This window comes from Triturus cristatus, chromosome 11 (genome assembly GCF_964204655.1).
Source record: "Triturus cristatus chromosome 11, aTriCri1.1, whole genome shotgun sequence".
In the NCBI taxonomy this organism is placed as follows: Eukaryota; Metazoa; Chordata; class Amphibia; order Caudata; family Salamandridae; genus Triturus; species Triturus cristatus.
Window position 1 is genome coordinate 670288192 of NC_140594.1, and position 18882 is coordinate 670307073.

Genomic DNA, 18882 nt, shown 5'->3' on the forward strand with positions numbered 1-18882 from the left:
AAACCCATTGGTGTTGTGAGAAAAAAAATCTATCCGAAAAAGACTGTTGTGTGCGCCTGAGTGGTGCGTGTATTGATGTTCTGTCGGGTTGCACATGCGCCAAACATCTACCAAACCCAGTGCATTGGTGAAGTCCTGCAAGGGCGATGAGGTCGCTTCCCGCCCCTTCGGTGGATGTCTATCCCAGGCATCATTTATTGTGGCGTTAAAATCGCCCCTTATTATGAGTTCTCCGGGGGCAAATCGAGCAACCCACTGGCAGGAGGCCGCTGCATATCGCCCCTGATCATCTGTCCACGATCCGGTCATCACCAGCGGGCAGTTCTTCCGGATCAAAATCAAGACCCCTCTAGAGCCAGATGTAAATTCAGAGTGGGCTACCATTTTAAACCCCCCATCTGGCCAGTGCTTTAACGGTCGTGCCCAACAGGTGTGTTTCCTGTAACAGGCTGATTGATGGGGTGTGTCTCTTAAGGTACTGTGATACTAGGCCTCGTTTTATTTTGTCACCGAGACCGTTCACATTCCAGGATATCATGGTCAAGGGTGAGCCCTGTGTATGGACGCTATGTAACCTCAAACTCGTAGTCTCTGATGCCATAGTGCCGGGGGTTTATTGTCAATTGTACAACAGTGGGCCTTATCCAGTGAAGTACTAAGTGTGTGCAGTAACGGACGCACAAGTGACTCTGTCTGCTGTGCTTGAGCTAGTGTGTACGATGTGAAATGAACAACCATGAACAAGAAACAACCCCCCCACCTCCCCCCTCCCTGCTCCCCGCCAGACGGATTCGCAACTACCCGCCAACCCAACAAAGCAGAGTGCTTCAAACCCATTAAACAGTACTTGCGTGCGAGTGGAAACCCGAGAGGAGTCTTCATTGTCCCCCTCCTCAAAGACAATTATGCCACTGTGGAAATTAACGTTTAGGTGCAGTTTCAGAGTCTCATTGTGCCGCCTCAGTTCGTTTTTTTGGAGGATCAGTCGAGTCAAGCCCTGCGTCGTCATTCAAGTGCGCACCTCATGTTGTGGCTGGAGCTGCATGCATGTTTTCAGGCCAGGGTCGGTCCCGATAATGCAATGTCACCTGTTTATACATCCCGGGCTCCGTCAGTGAGGCATCTTCTCCGTTCTCGTGCCTGTGATCCTGGGAGTCGTCTCCCTCCCTGAGTTGATGTTAACGTTCCCCTGTCCGTCGGGATCTTCCCACCAATCCTGGGCCTCCTCTGGCTTTTCAAAGAAACAAGTTTTTCGGTCTGCCACCACCCGTAGTTTCGCCGGAAGCAACATTGAATAGGCTAGCCCCCTGCTTCTGAGTTCCTTTTTTACATCTAGGAAGCTCCTGCGACGCTTGGTGACTGCCGCTGTGTAGTCCGGGAAGAAGGAGACCACAGAGTTCTGTACCCATAGTGGAGGGGCCACCCTTGCTGTTTGTAGGATGACATCACGATACCGGAAATTAAAGAAGCAGGCCAGGATGGGTCTGTGGGGAGCCCCGGGCTTAGGCCTGCCCCCGGTACCCAGTGCGCGCTCTCCACAGAGAAAAAGGCAGAGAGCCCCCTGGGTTGAAGTCTAGATTTTATAAGGTTCTCTATATAGAGATCCATTGCAGGGCCTTCCTTGCTTTCCGGGACACCCGTAATTCTGACGTTGTTACGCCGGGAGCGCCCTTCCTGGTCATCAAGTTTTGCCGCCATGAACTTCTTTTCGACTTCTAACTGACTGACCTTCTTGAGCAGAGTGGTAGTGTCTTTAGAGAGGGTCTTCGTCACCTGTTCAACCTCAGTGACTCTGGTGGCCATCTTTTGGAAGTCCGCCCGTAGGAAGGAGAAATTAGAAGAGATCGCTCCCACCGTTGTTTGTACGTTGGTGAAGGCGGACATTATATCCTCCAGTGTGACCTTGGGCGCTCCCTCCGGTACGAGGGTCTTTTCAGGTGGGCCTTCGGTTCAGGCAGAGCTGGAAAGTCTTTTGTGTAGGCATATTTATCCAGATGGACCCGGGGGGTCACGCGTGGGCCTCGGCCGCCGTCCCCCCATCTATGGCTGGTCGTCCGTGCACTGGACGATACTTGCCGCCGCCTGCACTCGAGCCACGCTCGGCATGTCGGTGTTCTCGCCGCGCCACTAGTCCGTGGTTGGTAGGGCAGAAAGGTGATAGTAGTGCCTGTTCGATATTGGTCCACTGCGGGATACCATGAGTGCTGGCAGTGCACGTACTCTCCCATGGGACTTTTGCTGGGTCTCTAGGCCAGTGCATGCAGGTTTGGTCTTTGTGCTGCACAGCGCGTGATTAAGGGCGTCGTCTGCGCCTGATTGCACTGCCGATGTGGATGTTTATATTTGAGCCTTTAGGGCCAGGATACCATTCCCCCCTACCTGCCCTAGGTTTATAGGCGCACAAGTCCGCCGGTCGCCTTCACGAGCGCCACCCAGCTCCGCTCGTCACCAACGCTCCTCTGGCCTCTCGGACACCCGCCGGGAATCCTTCTTCAGCGATGGTAGGGCCGCACTGCCGGAGCGACCGCCGTCGCACTTGGGCTCTGTTTGTTGAGCGCCTGCTAGTAGTGCCTCCGTCTTGCCAAGCTGTGAATTCCCGGCCGGGCCTCTCCCCCAATCGAGGCCCCGGCTTCAGCCCCACGTCTAGGCCTCTCCTTTCACTGTAGCTCCAGAGTCGTGCGGAATGCGATTCGTGGCCAGGAAACGGGTCGGAAGGTGCCCCGCTCGTTCCGAAACCTGTGTGTGTCTTTGAGGCTTGATTACTGGACGGATAGTGTGTCGGATTGTTAGGGGAATGTGCGCCTTCCCCGGAGCTCCTCTAAGCTGCGGCCATAGTGTTCGGCTGCAAGCCACGCCCCCCGGAAATGTTCCCTATTGACAATTATTCCAATGACCCTGAATATATGGGAGGATTGTTATCTGATAGAGGCAAATAAAAAAGAACCTTTGAGGTAGAGTACTTTATGACAACTATCGGAAATACAGTGGCAGGTTGAGAATGGGTGCTTGGAATAGATGTCAGCAACTTTCAATAGCAAAAAGAGAACAACTTACTTTTGACCCAATTAGTATTGGTGGATAAATAAATAAAACAGTTACATTAATATGTAGATAATTTTAAAACATTAGGATTGTATTTTGCTTTTTATTCCGTAAAATATTCTGCAAAATGTTTTAAACAACTTAGAACAACAATCACATCTTGTTTAAAGCTCCTAAACACATTTTCAAAATAAACACTTGTACATTTTCTTAATGTTTGGAACGAGGTTTCAATTTTAACAGCTTCAACATAAACTCCCAAGTGACTTTTGCATCTTAAGAATACTTTCACAACTTAAAATGTAATAGGCATTTTAGAACATTGTGTTAAAATTACAACTTTTTGGAAGAAAATAAAGCCTTTAACTTTTCCTAGTGCCACACATGATATAAACAAATCCAACTGTTTAAAATTCCTATCGAAATTCTAGGATGTTTTTTCACCAACAAAAGAGTAATTTCCAAATAAATTGTAACCAGTTCTTCAAGTTGCTAATTGAAAAGCTCAACATAAAAAAAAAATCAATATAACTTTGCAGGAAATTCTGTTTTCTTTAAAAATAAAAAGGACTAAAAAAATTCAGCTCATGCAGTCATATTTCATTTCGAAAACGCATCTTAAAATAGTATTAGACCAAATTACTTACATTTCAAAATTGTTTCCAAACACCATAATCATGTTTTCATAGGAAAAGTGTGAAGGTTTCAAACCCCATTTCATAAGAAAAAAAGTAAACCCAAGTAAAAAGTTTATAAAACATTGTGGAGAGAGAAACTGTGAGCTAAAAAAGGTTTCATAATTTAAACTACTCAATAATTCACTGAGCAACGAATCTTAGTTGCAGATCTTAAGAGGGCTGCTTGGGGAATCAAATATCGAAAGATCGGCCATCTTGTTTTCACATAATGTAAAAACATGCTACGCTGTAAGCAAACCCTGACAAAAAGTTCAGTTGTGTCTTTCTATCAATCAATCAAAACACTTGTATAGCGCGCTACTCACCCGGAAGGGTCTCAAGGCGCTTGGGGGAGGGGGGCCGCTACTGCTCGAACAGCCAGGTCTCGAGTTGTCTCCTGAAGGCAAGGTGGTCCTGGGTCAGCCGAAGGTGGATGGGGAGGGAGTTCCATGTCTTGGCCGCCAGGTAGGAGAAGGATCTGCCTCCGGCGGTGGCTCTTCGGATGCGTGGTACGGCGGCGAGGGCGAGGCTAGCGGGTCGTAGCTGGCGGGTGGGCGTGTGGAAGGTCAGGCGGTCGTTGAGGTACGTGGCGCCCAGGTCGTGGAGAGACTTGTGTGCGTGGGTGAGGAGTCTGAACGTGATCCTCTTGTTGACGGGGAGCCAGTGCAGGTTCCTCAGGTGGCTGGAGATGTGGCTGCGTCGAGGGATGTCCAGGATGAGTCGGGCGGAGGCGTTCTGGATTCGTTGCAGTCTTTTCTGTAGCTTGGCTGTGGTTCCGGCGTAGAGGGTGTTTCCGTAGTCCAGCCGGCTGGTGACGAGGGCCTGGGTGACCGTCTTCCTGGTTTCGATCGGGATCCATCGGATCTTTCCCTCTTCCTGTTCAGCATTCACAACTGCGTCCAGGTTTAAACACTCCCTTAAGAAACATTTTAAGCTAGCTTACAAATGACAGGTCAAAACATATACATTAAGATCACACTAAACTGGCAACTACCACTAACTCTCCGGTGGGGATCAGGGGACCAGGATAGGCTGGCAGCAATCTCAGCCTCGCCCTCTTGTATGCAGCCCTATAGAAACAACCAAAACCAAAGCATGCTCTTCACTTGGATCCGCTCAGAAAGCCACTGAGCTTCACAATAATTCCAGTCACATGTGAAGGTAAAACTGAGCATGTATTTTTAAACATAGGGCAAATATACTGTACTGAGAAGAAATCGCAGAACGAGCGACGCATTAGCAATGATATTCATTTTCAAGACATGCCTCAACTTAAAGAAAAAGGAGCGCTTTTTTAAAGAGTAGAAGTCTGTGGTTTTGAAGCCATAATGCATGTGGATAACTTGAGTGCCAGCCTTAAAAAGAAACCTCTAAGAAGGAAAACAGGGCTTAAATACTTACAGGTCAGGGGCATCTGTTTTAAATCCTCTCTATGGCGACAGCCCCTGGAAGCAGGTCAAAATATGGTCTCTCGTATATGCTCGGTTTTGTTTCCCCTAGAGCCTTTCTGGCATCCTGGCTTGTTAATGACAATATGGAGACGTACTTAAGAGTGCAATCTTACTTGATTAGCTATGGTGTATGTTTTCGGGATAGTCATCTGAATGTTGTTATAACCGTAAGCGATTGCAGCATCTTCCACGATGTCACATGCATGAATGACGTCGGGCCGCGTGGGTGGGATTTCAATCTCGAGATGCTTTCCATCTTTTGCCACTTCACTCTTCAGATACATCCTGGTCAGAAGCTTGGCAATGCTCTCTGGGGTCTCACTAGAAGAAAAAAACACGCCATAACAGGTTTTATTTCGTGTCTCATACAGGTCTTTCTATTTAAGATAATCTTCGACCACATTAGCCACATCATATTCAGACACTGTATATAGTCAGCACAAGGAGATGATGGACGGAGCGCTGAAACTTTTCAGACACTCACCCCCGTCACAGATATGGGGTGAATCCATCATGGTTCAGACACAGCTATATGTAAATCAGTCTTGACCCTGTGCCTCATGGGAACAGTCCAGCCCGAACTGCCAAGCCAGGTCCTCCCTGGACCGGAAACAAGCATCCAGGGACCGGTTTCGGCTCACAGCCCTCATCAGCCAGGATAGCTTGAATCCAGTGGCAAAGTGAGCAAAGTTGGCAGGGTATTCCCAGACGTACCTTGTGGATATAACACAATACCAGGTTTCTGTCTGAGTGAGAGCCACGCACCCTTTTACATTACATTTACACTGTCCGATGATTTAACCATCACTTTCACTGCACTTGGTGAGAGTCGAGACTTAAGGAATGGATTATATACAAAGAGGTTATTCAGCTCATTTTGAATTCCTGGTTATTATAAACAAAAGGAGCTGTTTAACATGACGTGGTTAATGTAAATCAAGCTGCGTCAACAACTATCTAAATATTCACGTTAAACGTCAATGCTAACTGAGAACAAACGGTTATTCTCGTAAATCTCAATTGCGAGCCCTCTCTGTTCAGATGGTCAGACAACAGTGCCACCTAGTGGACAGTAGCATTTACAGGGAGGATTACAAACGCACCTCTAGCCTTCCTTTTAACTTAACCACAATTTTGCACCATCCACTGGGTGGTGGTATTTCCACATTTTCTTTCCCCCGAAGCTTTGTTAATGGGGTGATAACTGATACGTTAACGGATGCTGGCAATATCTCAAGCGTTCTCTCCTTAAGAAGTGTCGGCTCTTAGGAATTAAGGAACAGTTCCCAGGTAACGCGCACATGGAGACCCTTTTCTTTCCACTCCTTGATGCCCGAGGTGGAACGAATGTGGGGGTAGGGGACTACGGTTGACGTCTTAGAATAAGGCCTGGAACACACGCTAGAACATTATGTCCCATGAAGCTTGACATACGGATTGACAGCAAGCGGTACAGCTTTTGGGGCACGCTCCACGAGGGAGACAACTACTCCTGTGTACTGACCAAACTCACACGTCAGAGCGCATCTTCATAATGAGGTATAGACCCCTTGTGGTGCCCAGAGCCGCTTAGGAGAAGGCATTAACATAAAGGAAGCTGCATTATTCCGCATTAGAGGAAGGACCGCATCAACGGTAGCACGAGACTAGTTCTAGTTCCGGCCACTCCAAGACCCCTCCCCCAGAGGCCCAATACATGCGTTTGTGTTTACAATGTGCGCTGCCGTCTCTAGCCCACTCTTCTTCCCTCCTTACTTTCCCACCTACCTGTTTCCCTCCTTATTTCAAAGCACCTACCTCTTTTCCCACTCATTTTCCTGAGCCAACTACTTGGGGCATAGGCCCCTATCCCACTCTCAAAGCAGGGTGTAGTATCCGCCCTCCAACGTTGGGTGGGGAGGGGACTACAGTTGCAGTGTGAGAACTGGCGCTGGAAAATAAGTTTGGAGGAGTACCAAGGTATGAGACACTGCTGAAGACAGAATTGTGATGCATGGAAGACTCCTCTTATGGCCATATAAAATGTTATTTTAGAAATCTCAATGGTTCAGGTCATCGTTAAATATACTGGCTTGGTTTTCTAATGGTTATCAAACTTAAACTCAATACAACCTCAGATTAAAAAAAGAAAAGGTTTGTGGCGAGCACGAAGGGCCGTATTACTCATACGGCGCATTTTCCTTGATTTTGCCGGGTGCACCTTTTAAAATGTATGTGGGGCGCAATAAAGGAAAATGTGCGTATTAGGGTGAAAGTGCTGCCCCCAGGGCAGTACATTCAGGTGAAAAACAGAGCGTCTGCTTTACCACCGCTCTGTGTTTTCACAGTGCATGAAGCACCTGCTAGCACGTTTAAAGGGGATGTCGGGGGGAGGGGTCCATGGACCCACACTGACAATGCGCCTCCTGAGAGCTTCTTTGCCTCTGCACCCGCATCTGTCATATGGCGCAGAAGCAAAGGGATTCCTCATTTGCATGGGGAATTGTAAAAACCTCAGTTCTTGTTAATATGTTGCCTTTCATTCTGTACCTAGCTGCTCAGCCAGTGTGAGTGTTCCGGTCAGAATGTTGGTGTGAGTGGAATGCTTGTGTGCTTGGTGCATGAGTGTTGTCAGTTGGGAGATGGGCTGAGCAGCTAGGAGACTGCTCCTGGTGGGGCTTGCTGTATACACATCTAAGAACTTAATAAACTTCATCTACTTCTACCTGGCCACGTCTACAGCGTCTACTTGTGACTCCTGAACATGTGGGACCAGCCCACTACATTTATAGCGCCGATCTAGATGGGATTTTTCTTCAACCCAACGTGCAGAGTAACAGGAGTCAAGAAAAAGCTGTTGGGACTCAGAAGCAAGGAATTTGAAACATGTAACATGAAATTCAAGTACAAGAAAGCGGTCAAGCACGCATGTCTGCCCCACCAGTGTCCACTACACCGGACAGCCCAGTCAAGGCGTGCTGTGTCTTCATCGTGGCATCTTATACTTCTTCAAATACGTTAAGAAAGGCTACCTACATATTTCAGAGGGTCCTGTGCCACAAGATTCAACTACAGTGGCAACAACTGTCTGAAGAAGCAAGCCCTGGTCTGCCACTTTCCACAGCTTCGTGTCACAAGGAAAATGCAGAGGTCATTTCAAGTGCATTATGGATTTTTATTGTACCGTACAAAAGGACATTTTCATAGACATTGGAAAAGAAGCCTTCAACTTCATTGTCTTCGGAGTATATGTATCAAACCTTTACAGGTGTATATCCGATGGTTATTCATCTACGCTGGCTAATGAGGGACTTTTTGTGAGTATTTATATTTTAATTGATTTGCACTGGGATGGCATTTTGACTATGGGCAGTTCAACCGCTGTACTTGGATTTAAAAATGATGCGCGTATTTTTGTCTTTGCGCGTTCTTACCTCATGCACCTCTGACTATCTTCATCTGTGACATGCCTCTGTGCCAGCCATTCCCGATCGTCTGTGACGTGCCTCTCTACCTGCCATTCCTGTTTCACGACTATGTATATTTGTGCTGCATCATGAGGTGCACACATTCACTGTGAGCCATCCGGCACCAGCGTGACAGCGTGCTGCCATCTTGGAATTGGCGTCTCAACAAGGCCTGTGCCCGCTTTGCCTATCACGTTGCTCAGCTTCAGTCAAGTTTTTAAATTGATTTTAGCGGCAGCGTCGCAGTGTGTGGATCAGCGTAAATGGCTCTTCTCCTGTTTTCACGAATATGTCTGAGCTGTCTTCTGAATACCAGTTGCTCAGGTGCTTTTCATTACTTTCTCCTCGTCAACGCCGGAGTCTTTGTGCTCTCTTTGTTTCTGCTATGCTCTTTGAAGTATCGAAGATTCTAATGGGAAATTCATACTTGGAAGTCTTATCGGGGCACAAGTGACTTTAAATAAAACATTGGTGTCATTTTTTTTTGTTTAGGATTGGCATTGAAGGAGACTTCTTTTCAAGAGTGCACCGTAGGATTGTTCAAATTTATGAAATCTTGTTTTCATGCATTCTACTACTCACTGTTCTATCCTATGCTGCCATCTAGTGACATTTTTATTCTTTTGGGGAATGTTATTCTTACAGAGCATATTTTAGTGTTTAAGAACTCACTTTTAGCATATTATATGTATTTTTTTTTAGCTTTAAGTCCATACAAAACGCTTATGGTTACACACATTCTAAAAAAAGTATTGTGTTTTTCTAATGACTTATTTGTTGAGTTGTTACAGACATTGTTATCCCTGCCCAAGGGATTGGGGTGGGTTTCAGTCCCATGTCCCTATGCTTCAGACATTGGTATCCCTACTTAAGGGATAGGAGTAGGTCTTAGTCCCTTTTCCCCTTGTTTCTGATATTGTTTTCCTAAGCAATAGGAGTGGGTTTTAGTCCCATTTCCTTTTCTGATATTTTATCCCTGCCTAGGGATGGGAGCGGGTTTTTAGTCCCATCACCCCACGTTCACAGTAGATATTTATTCCCTGCCTAGGGATGGGAGTGGGGTTTTAGTCCCATCACCCCACGTTCACAGTTATATACATTTGGGATGGGTATCAGCCCCATTTTTCTGTTTAAAGGGGGTGTCAGTCCCACCTTTATTATATTGGTGTTGGGTGTCAGTCGCTTCACTGCTATGTTCGTTGTCGTGTGTGTGGGTTGTCTTCTTTTGATGCCACACTGTGCTGCGTTCTGTTTTTCATGCTGCACAAGTCCTTGGGTGTTAGTCCCATGTGACGTATTCTGTACATTTGGGTTTCAGTCCCAAACAATATTTGTTTTTTCACTTGGGTTTTTAGTCCCATAGTGTCCCTCACATGAGGGGTGGCGTATTGTGTTTTCGCCACAGTCTTCTCACGTGAGAAGTACTTCCTTGAGTGTCGTTCTAACCATTGTATTCTAGTCTCGGTTAAGTGTTTACCCTTTTCTTCTGTCACGTGTGTCACACTTGTTTTATGTGAGCTCTTATTTCACTTCTTATAGTTTCTTTGTTCAGTATTAAAGGAGGAGGATGGTGTTAGTGTGTTTATCTAGCCTTTCATTCTTCCTTCCTCCTTAGTGTGTCTGTTTTCCCTCTCGTGATGTATTTCATCATGCATCCCTGGGTTTATGGACTCTTTACATCTTTTGTACATTTCTGTGTATAGTTGTTTTTACTTTAGTTTGAGTTTAGCTTAGGTCTTATTAATTTTTCAGTGCAAAGGGAGAGGATGTGTAATATTCTCAGTTCTTGTTAATATGTTCCCTTTCATTCTGTACCTAGCTGCTCAGCCAGTGAGAGTGTTTCGGTCAAAATGTTAGTGTGAATGGAATGCTTGGGTGCTTGGTGTATGAGTGTTGTCAGTTGGGAGATGGGCTGAGCAGCTAGGAGGCTGCTCCTGGTGGGGCTTGCTGTATTCATCTACTTCAACCTGGCCACGTCTACAGCGTCTACTTGTGACTCCTGAACATGTGGGACCAGCCCACTATATTAATGCCCCCATGCAAATAAGGGAACGCCTTCTGAAGCTAGCACTGGCGCTTTATGTACGTTAGCACTATCAGTATTACAGAAGGGGCCACACAGGCGTATGCGGTCCTTTCTGTCAGACCAAAGTGCCCAGGGGCGCTCAAAGCACACGTAAACGACGCTGCCCCCTTGGGCACTTCCATAATACGGCCCTAAGAGGTTTCCTGAAGGTGGGTACTAAAACAGGACTACTATGAACATGGCTTTGCGTCCAAAGCAGCCACCAGGAAAAGGAGGAAAAGAAGCCAATGAGCTGATGTAGCCACATGAAGAAAACAGATTTGTTTTTTGATATACGAGGATAACAGATCAACTGCTGCTTTTAAACAACCATAGAACAACATATATGTCTTCAGTTAGTTTAGAATGAGCCCATTTAGAAAAATAGAAGCTTCTTGCCTATGTATTAGGTAAATAATTTTGTCCTGGGGTAACCCTAGTTCATCCGTACCAGGCGCAATGCTCAGTTTCCATATTAAAACATCACATTTAGAGGAATGAGACACATACAGAAACACACTCAAGTTTGTTACAACATCCACTGTCCTCTCAGCAACGATGAGGTAAAGAAATCTGCAAACAAAGGGTGCAAGGTACCTAGTAAATAATGATAAGGATGTGGCCTAACTGCTAGAGCGGTTGACCTCGGAGCTGGGGAACCGGGTTTGAGTCTCGACAGGGACGCTCAATATCCTTTGATTTTGGGCAAATCACTTAATCTCCCCATGCCTAACAAAAATGAATGTGTCTGTCTGTAACGCAACTGGTGCTCATGTAAAGTACTCCGATAACTTCGGCTCTAGTTTGTGATATATAAAACTACCCCCCAAAAAATTAAAGTAACCTAACATAACTTGTATTTATAAAGCACACATTCACCACAAGGGCACCCCCAGCACTGAAAAGAACAGATCTTCCTCTGTTTACAACAGTGATCTAGGGCGTGGACTGATGCAGATTGCAGTACTCCGCATGTTCTTTCCAATGACAGATCACAAAGTGCTTCCTAGAACAGCAAGCTCTTCGGATCAAAGTCGTAATGCTTCAAGAAATGATAGACAATATTTCCAGGAATGAAGTGTCTAACACCAGGAACTAAAACAAGATTTAAATGCCCCCCTTTACATAGGGTAGGGTACAAGATACTTGAGTCAACAGGAGGGACGAGGCCATCGGCACAGAATGTGAGTACCATGAATAAGAGCATCATGTGTTGAGAACCAAGCACAAGACTGACACTGGGTTTTAATATCATCGTGGATCACTGGTTCAAAAGGGTCAATTGTAGGGGGACGTGGCCAAGATGGCGGCGGACTAGCAGCGTTTCTCCGGAACTCCACTCTCCAAGGCTGATAAATAGCCTCCACAAGCCATCCTGGGACTCCAAAACACGGTGAAACGAGGCTCGTGATTCGGAGAGCAGGCGGCAGAAACTGTAAGCGATATATAGACCTCCATGACCCGTGAATCGCAGCGGAGGTGCCCCGGGGAGTCGAGCCCGATGAAGAGCTGGTGAGCGGCCGAGCTGCGTGGTCTCTGCCCGGGTTAGTGCTCGCGACCGCTGTGGGCGAGTTGGTGTGCTGCGCAGAGAAACGACAACACTCCCCGTTATGAGGGGGCTGGCACAATGACGACTGGCTCGAGACGCGGAGCGGACAGTCTTGAGTGGCTGGGAGCCTGGAAAAGAGGTACGAGGTGAGCGGCCTTGATGTCGGGCCACGACGTAAAGGAGTAGCGGTGAGCCACGACCCCTGTGTGAGAAGCTGAAGGCCCGTGCAGCGGATACCGGAGGTACCTCTGCTGAGAAACCGATGTCGCTGCTGGGAAGACGGCCCGCGAGCGGACCTGTTAAGGTGAGTGCTGCGGAGATAGCTGGGCTGCCATGCTGGGAACTGGGCCGCTGAAGGACAGGAAGGCTACACTCCAACTGCTGAGGGCAGGAGAGACAGGGCCGTGGCCTCAGCAGGAATCACCCAGTGTACTGGCCGGGCCCCACTGCCGTGGACACACGGGGATGGCCGAAGTCCCCTAGCTGGAAGTCCGACTTTGAGCTAACCCCACCCCCAGTGGAACTCCCAGACTTTTGACTCTGGTCGAGAATTAAGCCACGGCTGCCCCAGAGTGCGACATAAATATTCCGACTGCCGTACAGAGCTCCCAGGCAGAGCTGGGGGGCCAGAAACAGGCCGAACAGAAACCACAGCCATCTTGAAAGTGACCTGAGGTTGGGCTCTGGGTCTGAGGCCGAGACCCTCCTGCTATATATACAAGTGAGCCACGGAGAATATACTGATCTGGGGACTACCGAGAGGACGTGCCCCCTGTTGCACGCACCTTGGCCCGGACGAGAGGGGAAACCTTGGCAGGGAGCCCACACAGGGAGAAGAAACAGAGGGAAATCGTGGAGCCTCCCCACCGACTCGTGAGGCTTGAAAGACCTACTGACAGCGAGAGACCCTCAGACCCCCATGGAGGCGTCCTCGTTGAGATAACCACACACCGGGCAAGAAAGGAGCCCACAATTGAAGACCCCCTTCAGAAGCCAGGCACTAAAAAGACAGAGGGACGTGGACCAGAGCAACAAGTGGCCTGACCCCAAGAGATGGACATGGAACTCTCGGGGGACCACTCAGATGAACCGATTACACATGGACTCCTGGAACAGCTGTTTAGGACGCTCAGGGAAGTTTCCGCAGGCCTGAGGCAGGATGTCACCTCAGATATTAAGCAAATCAGGGTGGAGATTCAGGAAATTAGAGATCGAGTCGACTCCCTAGAAAGAAATGGTGACCGCAGAGAAGAGGAGATCACTGAATGAGCCCGGGAACTGCTGGAGCTCAGAGACCATAATGAGGACCTTTACCCCCGCCTAGATGATCTTGAAAACCGCTTTAGGCAGTCCATCATCCGCATTAAAGGCGTTCCTCTACAGGCGGATGGGTGGAAGCTGGAGCCGCTGCTCCGGTGCTTAGCGACAAGGACATCATCCTGGATCGCACGCACCGTGCCGGAAGGCCAGCCACTAGCCCAGGGCAGCAACAAGATATTCTCACCTGCCTCCATTCATATCAGCAGAAGGAGATCATCATGAGCGCAACTCGGGATAAGGAGGCCATAACTTTTGAGGGACTCCAGGTTGGAGTCTATTAGGATCTATCACCACTTACTCTACAAAGACGCAAAGCCCTGAAGCCGGCACAACTTATTTGCGGGATAAGGGAATCCAATATCCCTGGGGTCATCCTTTCACACTTTACTTCATTTAGAATAAGGAGCTACAGGCGGCCTGGTCTCCAAAGGAAGAGCAGGAGTTTCTAGGACTAGATTTAGACGAAGAGGGAACTTCCAGGCTGCAGACAGATGATACAGCACTTTGTGGGCCGCCACAGCCGGGCTGGAGACGAGGGGCCAGACTAGAGAAACACACCAAACCTTCTGTGATGGAGAGGCAGAAAGAGAGGAAAGCACTACTTCGGCAGATACAGAATTGAGATGGTGCCAGAGAATCTCTGAATGACTGATAGTGCAGGATGCAGTTGTCACCTACCCACGGGCAGTAGCAGCCGGCTGATGAGTCCCGGAAAGAATAAATTCGGTCTTGGTGTATGAAGCTCGCTCCCCTTGACAAGAGGCCAGACTACTGGACACATGGACCCATGCACGATAGTGTGATCCACACCAGATTAATTACGACTCTTTTGTTCCTTTTATTTCTCTTGTTCTCTTATCTTCTTCTCCCCCCTTCCTCTCACTATTGGTGTCTGTGACTAACTTTACCACAGACTGGGATGGATATCAACCAGGTGGACTGGGGGCACATAGAAGCACAGGGGAGGCTGAAACACAGATTAGGTGGGATAGGGTGCAATGGGAGGGAGGATACATCTATTCTAAGCAGATTGGTGTTAAAAACCAATGGACACTAAACTATGCAATACACACACATTTGGACACCATGCGGAAACTGACACGGGGGTCACTGTAGCCTACTCTCCGGCAACAACCGGGGTGGAAGGGGAAGAGTGCCTACACTGCTATATCCTGACATCATATTTGGTTCTGGGTGGGTGTGGGATGGGAAGTGGTGACAGCGAACCTCATGGGAACCCACGCGAGCCACATCCTGTATCCCCTAACTCCCCCATGTCAACATTTAAGTTCTTAATTTTGAGCTTTAATGTCCGAGGTCTCAATACACGTATTAAAAGGCGCGTGCTCCTTGCGTTGCTTTAGAGACGTCAAATGCGATTTTTGCTTATTGCAGGAGAACCACTTGATGCGTGCCGATTGGAAGCGCCTCCGATCCAAATGATTTGACAGACAATATTTTTCCTCAGCGATGGGGAAGAAAGCAGGGGTGGCCATCCTCTTAGCTACACAGTTCCCAAGAACAGTGTTGGGTTTACATGCAGAAACACCAGGCAGAATGTTGGCGCTGCAAATATTGCTGGGAAATTTACAATAGCTTCCATCTATAGTCCAAATGAACATCAAGAAACTTTCCTCTGGAACATGCTGAAAACCATTCACGAATCCCCGGACGAGGAGTTACTATTGGAAGGGGGGGATATTAATATAGTGTCAAATCCGCAAATAGATAGGCCAGTGCTGCTGGTAGGACACGCAGGGTAACTTTCGGATACTATGATTTAGAGGCTAGGGGAGGTAGGCCTGACAGATGCTTGGAGACACCGTTATCCCACCGCACGGGAATATACGTTCTTCTGCCTCACACCAAACCTATGCACACATAGATTTATTCTTGACATCCCCTCGGGTTCCGAGATACACAGACAACGTTACGATAGGGACGGCTGCTCTTTCAGATCACTCCCCGATATCCTTGGTGCTACATCTGCCCGGGGGACCCCCCCGCAAGAGATTATGGAGACTAAATCATAAACTACAAACATACGAATCCAACGTTACCGAAGTAAGGGCAGCTATACAATCTTATTTGGCAACTAACGATGACGGCTCGGTCCCGGTTCCCTTGGAATGGGACGCACTAAAGGCTGTCATAAGAGGACGATTTCTGGCCATTGCGGTGGGACTGAATAAGGACAGGAGGGACAGGAGGGACAAGCAGGATCAGCTTGAGATGCAGGTCAGGGTGTTGGAGGGGGTTCACTGCCACACGGGCACGGTTCAGACAAGACGACAACTTAACACCTCGCGGAAGCAGCTGTGGGCTTTGGACTGCGACAGAGCGGAATACGCCCTCTTGCGCACTGAGCAGCACTACTATGAGGGGGGAAACAAAGCCGGAAACTCTTAGCACACCTATTGAGGTCCCAGGTGAATTCACGTCGCATCGCAGGAATAAAGAAACCTCATGAAGAGATCCTCCAGACCGACACTGCTATTGCAGCTGTATTTGAAACTTTCTACACAGACCTATACGCAGCGGAACGCTTAGATCCGGCTGAGGTCTACGCCCGCCAGGTGCCGGTGGCATCTCTCCACCCTTCAGATGCGGATATACTGTACGCGGATATCTGCCCAGAGGTATTCAAGGACTCGCTTCAGGGAAAGCTCCAGGTGGGGACGGTTTATCAGCAGATTTTTGAAAGGTCTTTGCCCCCGATTTCATCCCGCTTCTCATGCGTCTCTTCAACACATTTAGTGAAACTGGAGCCCTAACTCCCACAATGTCTATGGCTGAGGTTGTCTATGGCTGAGGTTGTAGTGATACCTAAACACAGAAAGGATCCACTAGAATGCGCTTCTTATCCCCCTATATCCTTATTAAATGTTGATCAAAAGATCTTCACTAGCATATTGGCAGCCCGACATGCAGGGTCTAGTGGACCTGGATCAGTCAGGCTTCATTCCGGAATGCAACTGCAGTGACAGGAACAGACAACTGTGCCACCTCCTAGATAAAACCCAATGCCTTCAGCAGCCCACGGTGCTTTTGTCGGTCAATGTCGAGAAGGCATTTGACCGGGTACACTGGCCATATCTGAGACAAGTCCTCCGCAGATTTGGAATTGGGGATCGCTTTCTGCGTTGGGTGAATTGTATATACAATGGCCCAGAGGTGCGCATTAGGGTGAATGGTATAGCATCCCTGGCCTGTTGTGATTGGGATGGGGCTGGGTACTCACCAGGGGTGTCTGCTCTCACCCCTACTCTTCGCGCTCTATATGGAGCCATTTGCCGAAAGAATCCGACACCTCCCCACTGTCACCGGGATTCGGATGGGAGATAAAGAACACAAAATCTCCCTCTATGCGGACGATGTGGTGCTCTTCCTCACGCAGACGTCGCTCTCTCTACCCCCCCTTAGAAGAAATTGAAGCATTCAGCAAGGTCTCAGGCTTCAAAATCAATATCCAGATGACACTGGCTCTCAGCCTGACCCTCCCCAGGGTTGAATAGCAACAACTGTCGAACCAGTTCCCCTTCGCGTGGGACCACGGGAGCCTTTCTTACTTGAGGTTGCAGATATTCCCCACGATTGAAGACAGTTCAGGCAAACTACTCAGCGCTCTTAGCGGACATCCGACAGGAGCTCCTTACTTGGAAGACGCATGCAATGTCATGGCTAGGTAGGTTGGCGGCCATCAAGATGACCCTTCTGCCCTGCATCTTGTATGTGATGCAGACGCTCCCATTATACCCCCGCCTCGACTGTTAGCTCAACTACAGCAACTTATTGGGGGCTTTATATGGGGAGGAAAGAGAGCTCGCATGGCATGACATCAGACGTACCTGAGGCAGGCTAACGAGGGCCTTGGGGTCCCACACTTGGAGAGATACTTTCAAGCAGAGCAACTGCGATATGTGATAGAATGGTACAAATTGGAGTCGGAGAAACATTGGTGCTTTATCAATTGCAGTAAACATTTGGAAGGTACCCTGGCTCCCTAAGCAACATAGGCCGTGGGGGTTTATTTTTCGCCGGGGCTGTGGGCTGACCTTGGGGTGTGGGACAGGGTGCAGGAACCTTGTGGCCTCTCAACCTCCATGTGGCCTCTGACCCCTTTCATTGGTAACCTGGACTTCCCCCCAGTGATGGAAGCGAACAGTTATTTTAAATGGCAAGAGGCCAACTGTAAAAGAATTGGCAACCTTTTCGATGTGAAGGGAATCATGGACTTCCCCAGCTCATGTTGGACTACGGAATCCCCAAAGATGCATACTGGCAATACCTAGCGCTCCGCCACTGGGTGACCCAAGCACAGGTGCAACCTCATGCTAGCCGCCCCCTCACAAAATTTTAATTATGGTACATAACCCGCATCTCAGACAAACGCCTAATGTCAGATATCTATACATTCCTGAACAAGCCTAAATCAATATTAAATCCCCTGCGCAGCGTAGATGGGAATCTGAGCTGGACCGTGAGTTCTTTCCGAAAGAGTGGCAGGATATCATTCCTAGAGCTAGGGCCTCCTCCTGTAGCACTGCAGGAAAAGAAATGGTTTTAAAAATAGCGCACTACTGGTACTATACCCCGGTCAGAAATGCCCGATGGAAACCTGGTGGGAATGACGGTTGCTGGTGCAACTGTGGACAACCTGGCACACTCACACATATTCCCTGGCAGTGCCCGAAAATACAGGCCTACTGAGACACAATTATACGAGACATTGACACCATTCATCACACAAATACCTAGATTACCCAACTACACTTTGCTAGACTCCCCACAATCCCCTCACTTACCCTCTCAAATCTTGCCGGGGAAGGGCAATCACTCTAGCGCTGGGCGCCGCTAAACAGGCGCTGCTGTGTCGATGGGGAACAGAGGAGGTCCCAACTAAACTGGACTGGCTATACAAGATCTGGGAGATAGTGGGCATAGAGACTATCAAGGCAGGCCTGTCCCGCGCCTCACCCAGATTCCATAAACATGGGGCACCACCATCGCTTTCCTCTCCTCACAGTTCAAGGAACGTACTTGTCCAAGATACCTCGGGTACTCCAACTCCCTAATGCAAACTCTCAATCGGAAGACCACCTTCATGAAGAATAAATACCCCCCTGTGGACAGCCGCCCGCACTACTAAGACAGAGAACACCTCTAGAAACCTTAATCCTTGCTCTTTTTTCTTCTATAAATTCGGATTCTCTTTTACCCCTCTACGAAGCTCGGTTTTCTTTATGGTTCCCCACCGGCCACTGGATGCAGGTGGCGGCTATTGTTAATTTCTGCAATCATAAAATCAATAAAAAGATTTAAACCATAAAAG

At 48.3% G+C, this 18882-nt stretch overlaps 1 protein-coding gene across 1 annotated transcript in view; it reads right to left on the reverse strand.

Moving 5' to 3' along the window:
• The window catches only part of FARSB (phenylalanyl-tRNA synthetase subunit beta), a 267705-nt gene that overhangs the window by 107280 nt on the left and 141543 nt on the right, over positions 1–18882 (reverse strand). The window contains exon 12 of the mRNA XM_085634265.1: positions 5284–5491. Within this exon, the coding sequence (XP_085490391.1) occupies positions 5284–5491 (208 nt within the window). The remainder of the gene's footprint in view (positions 1–5283; positions 5492–18882) is intronic.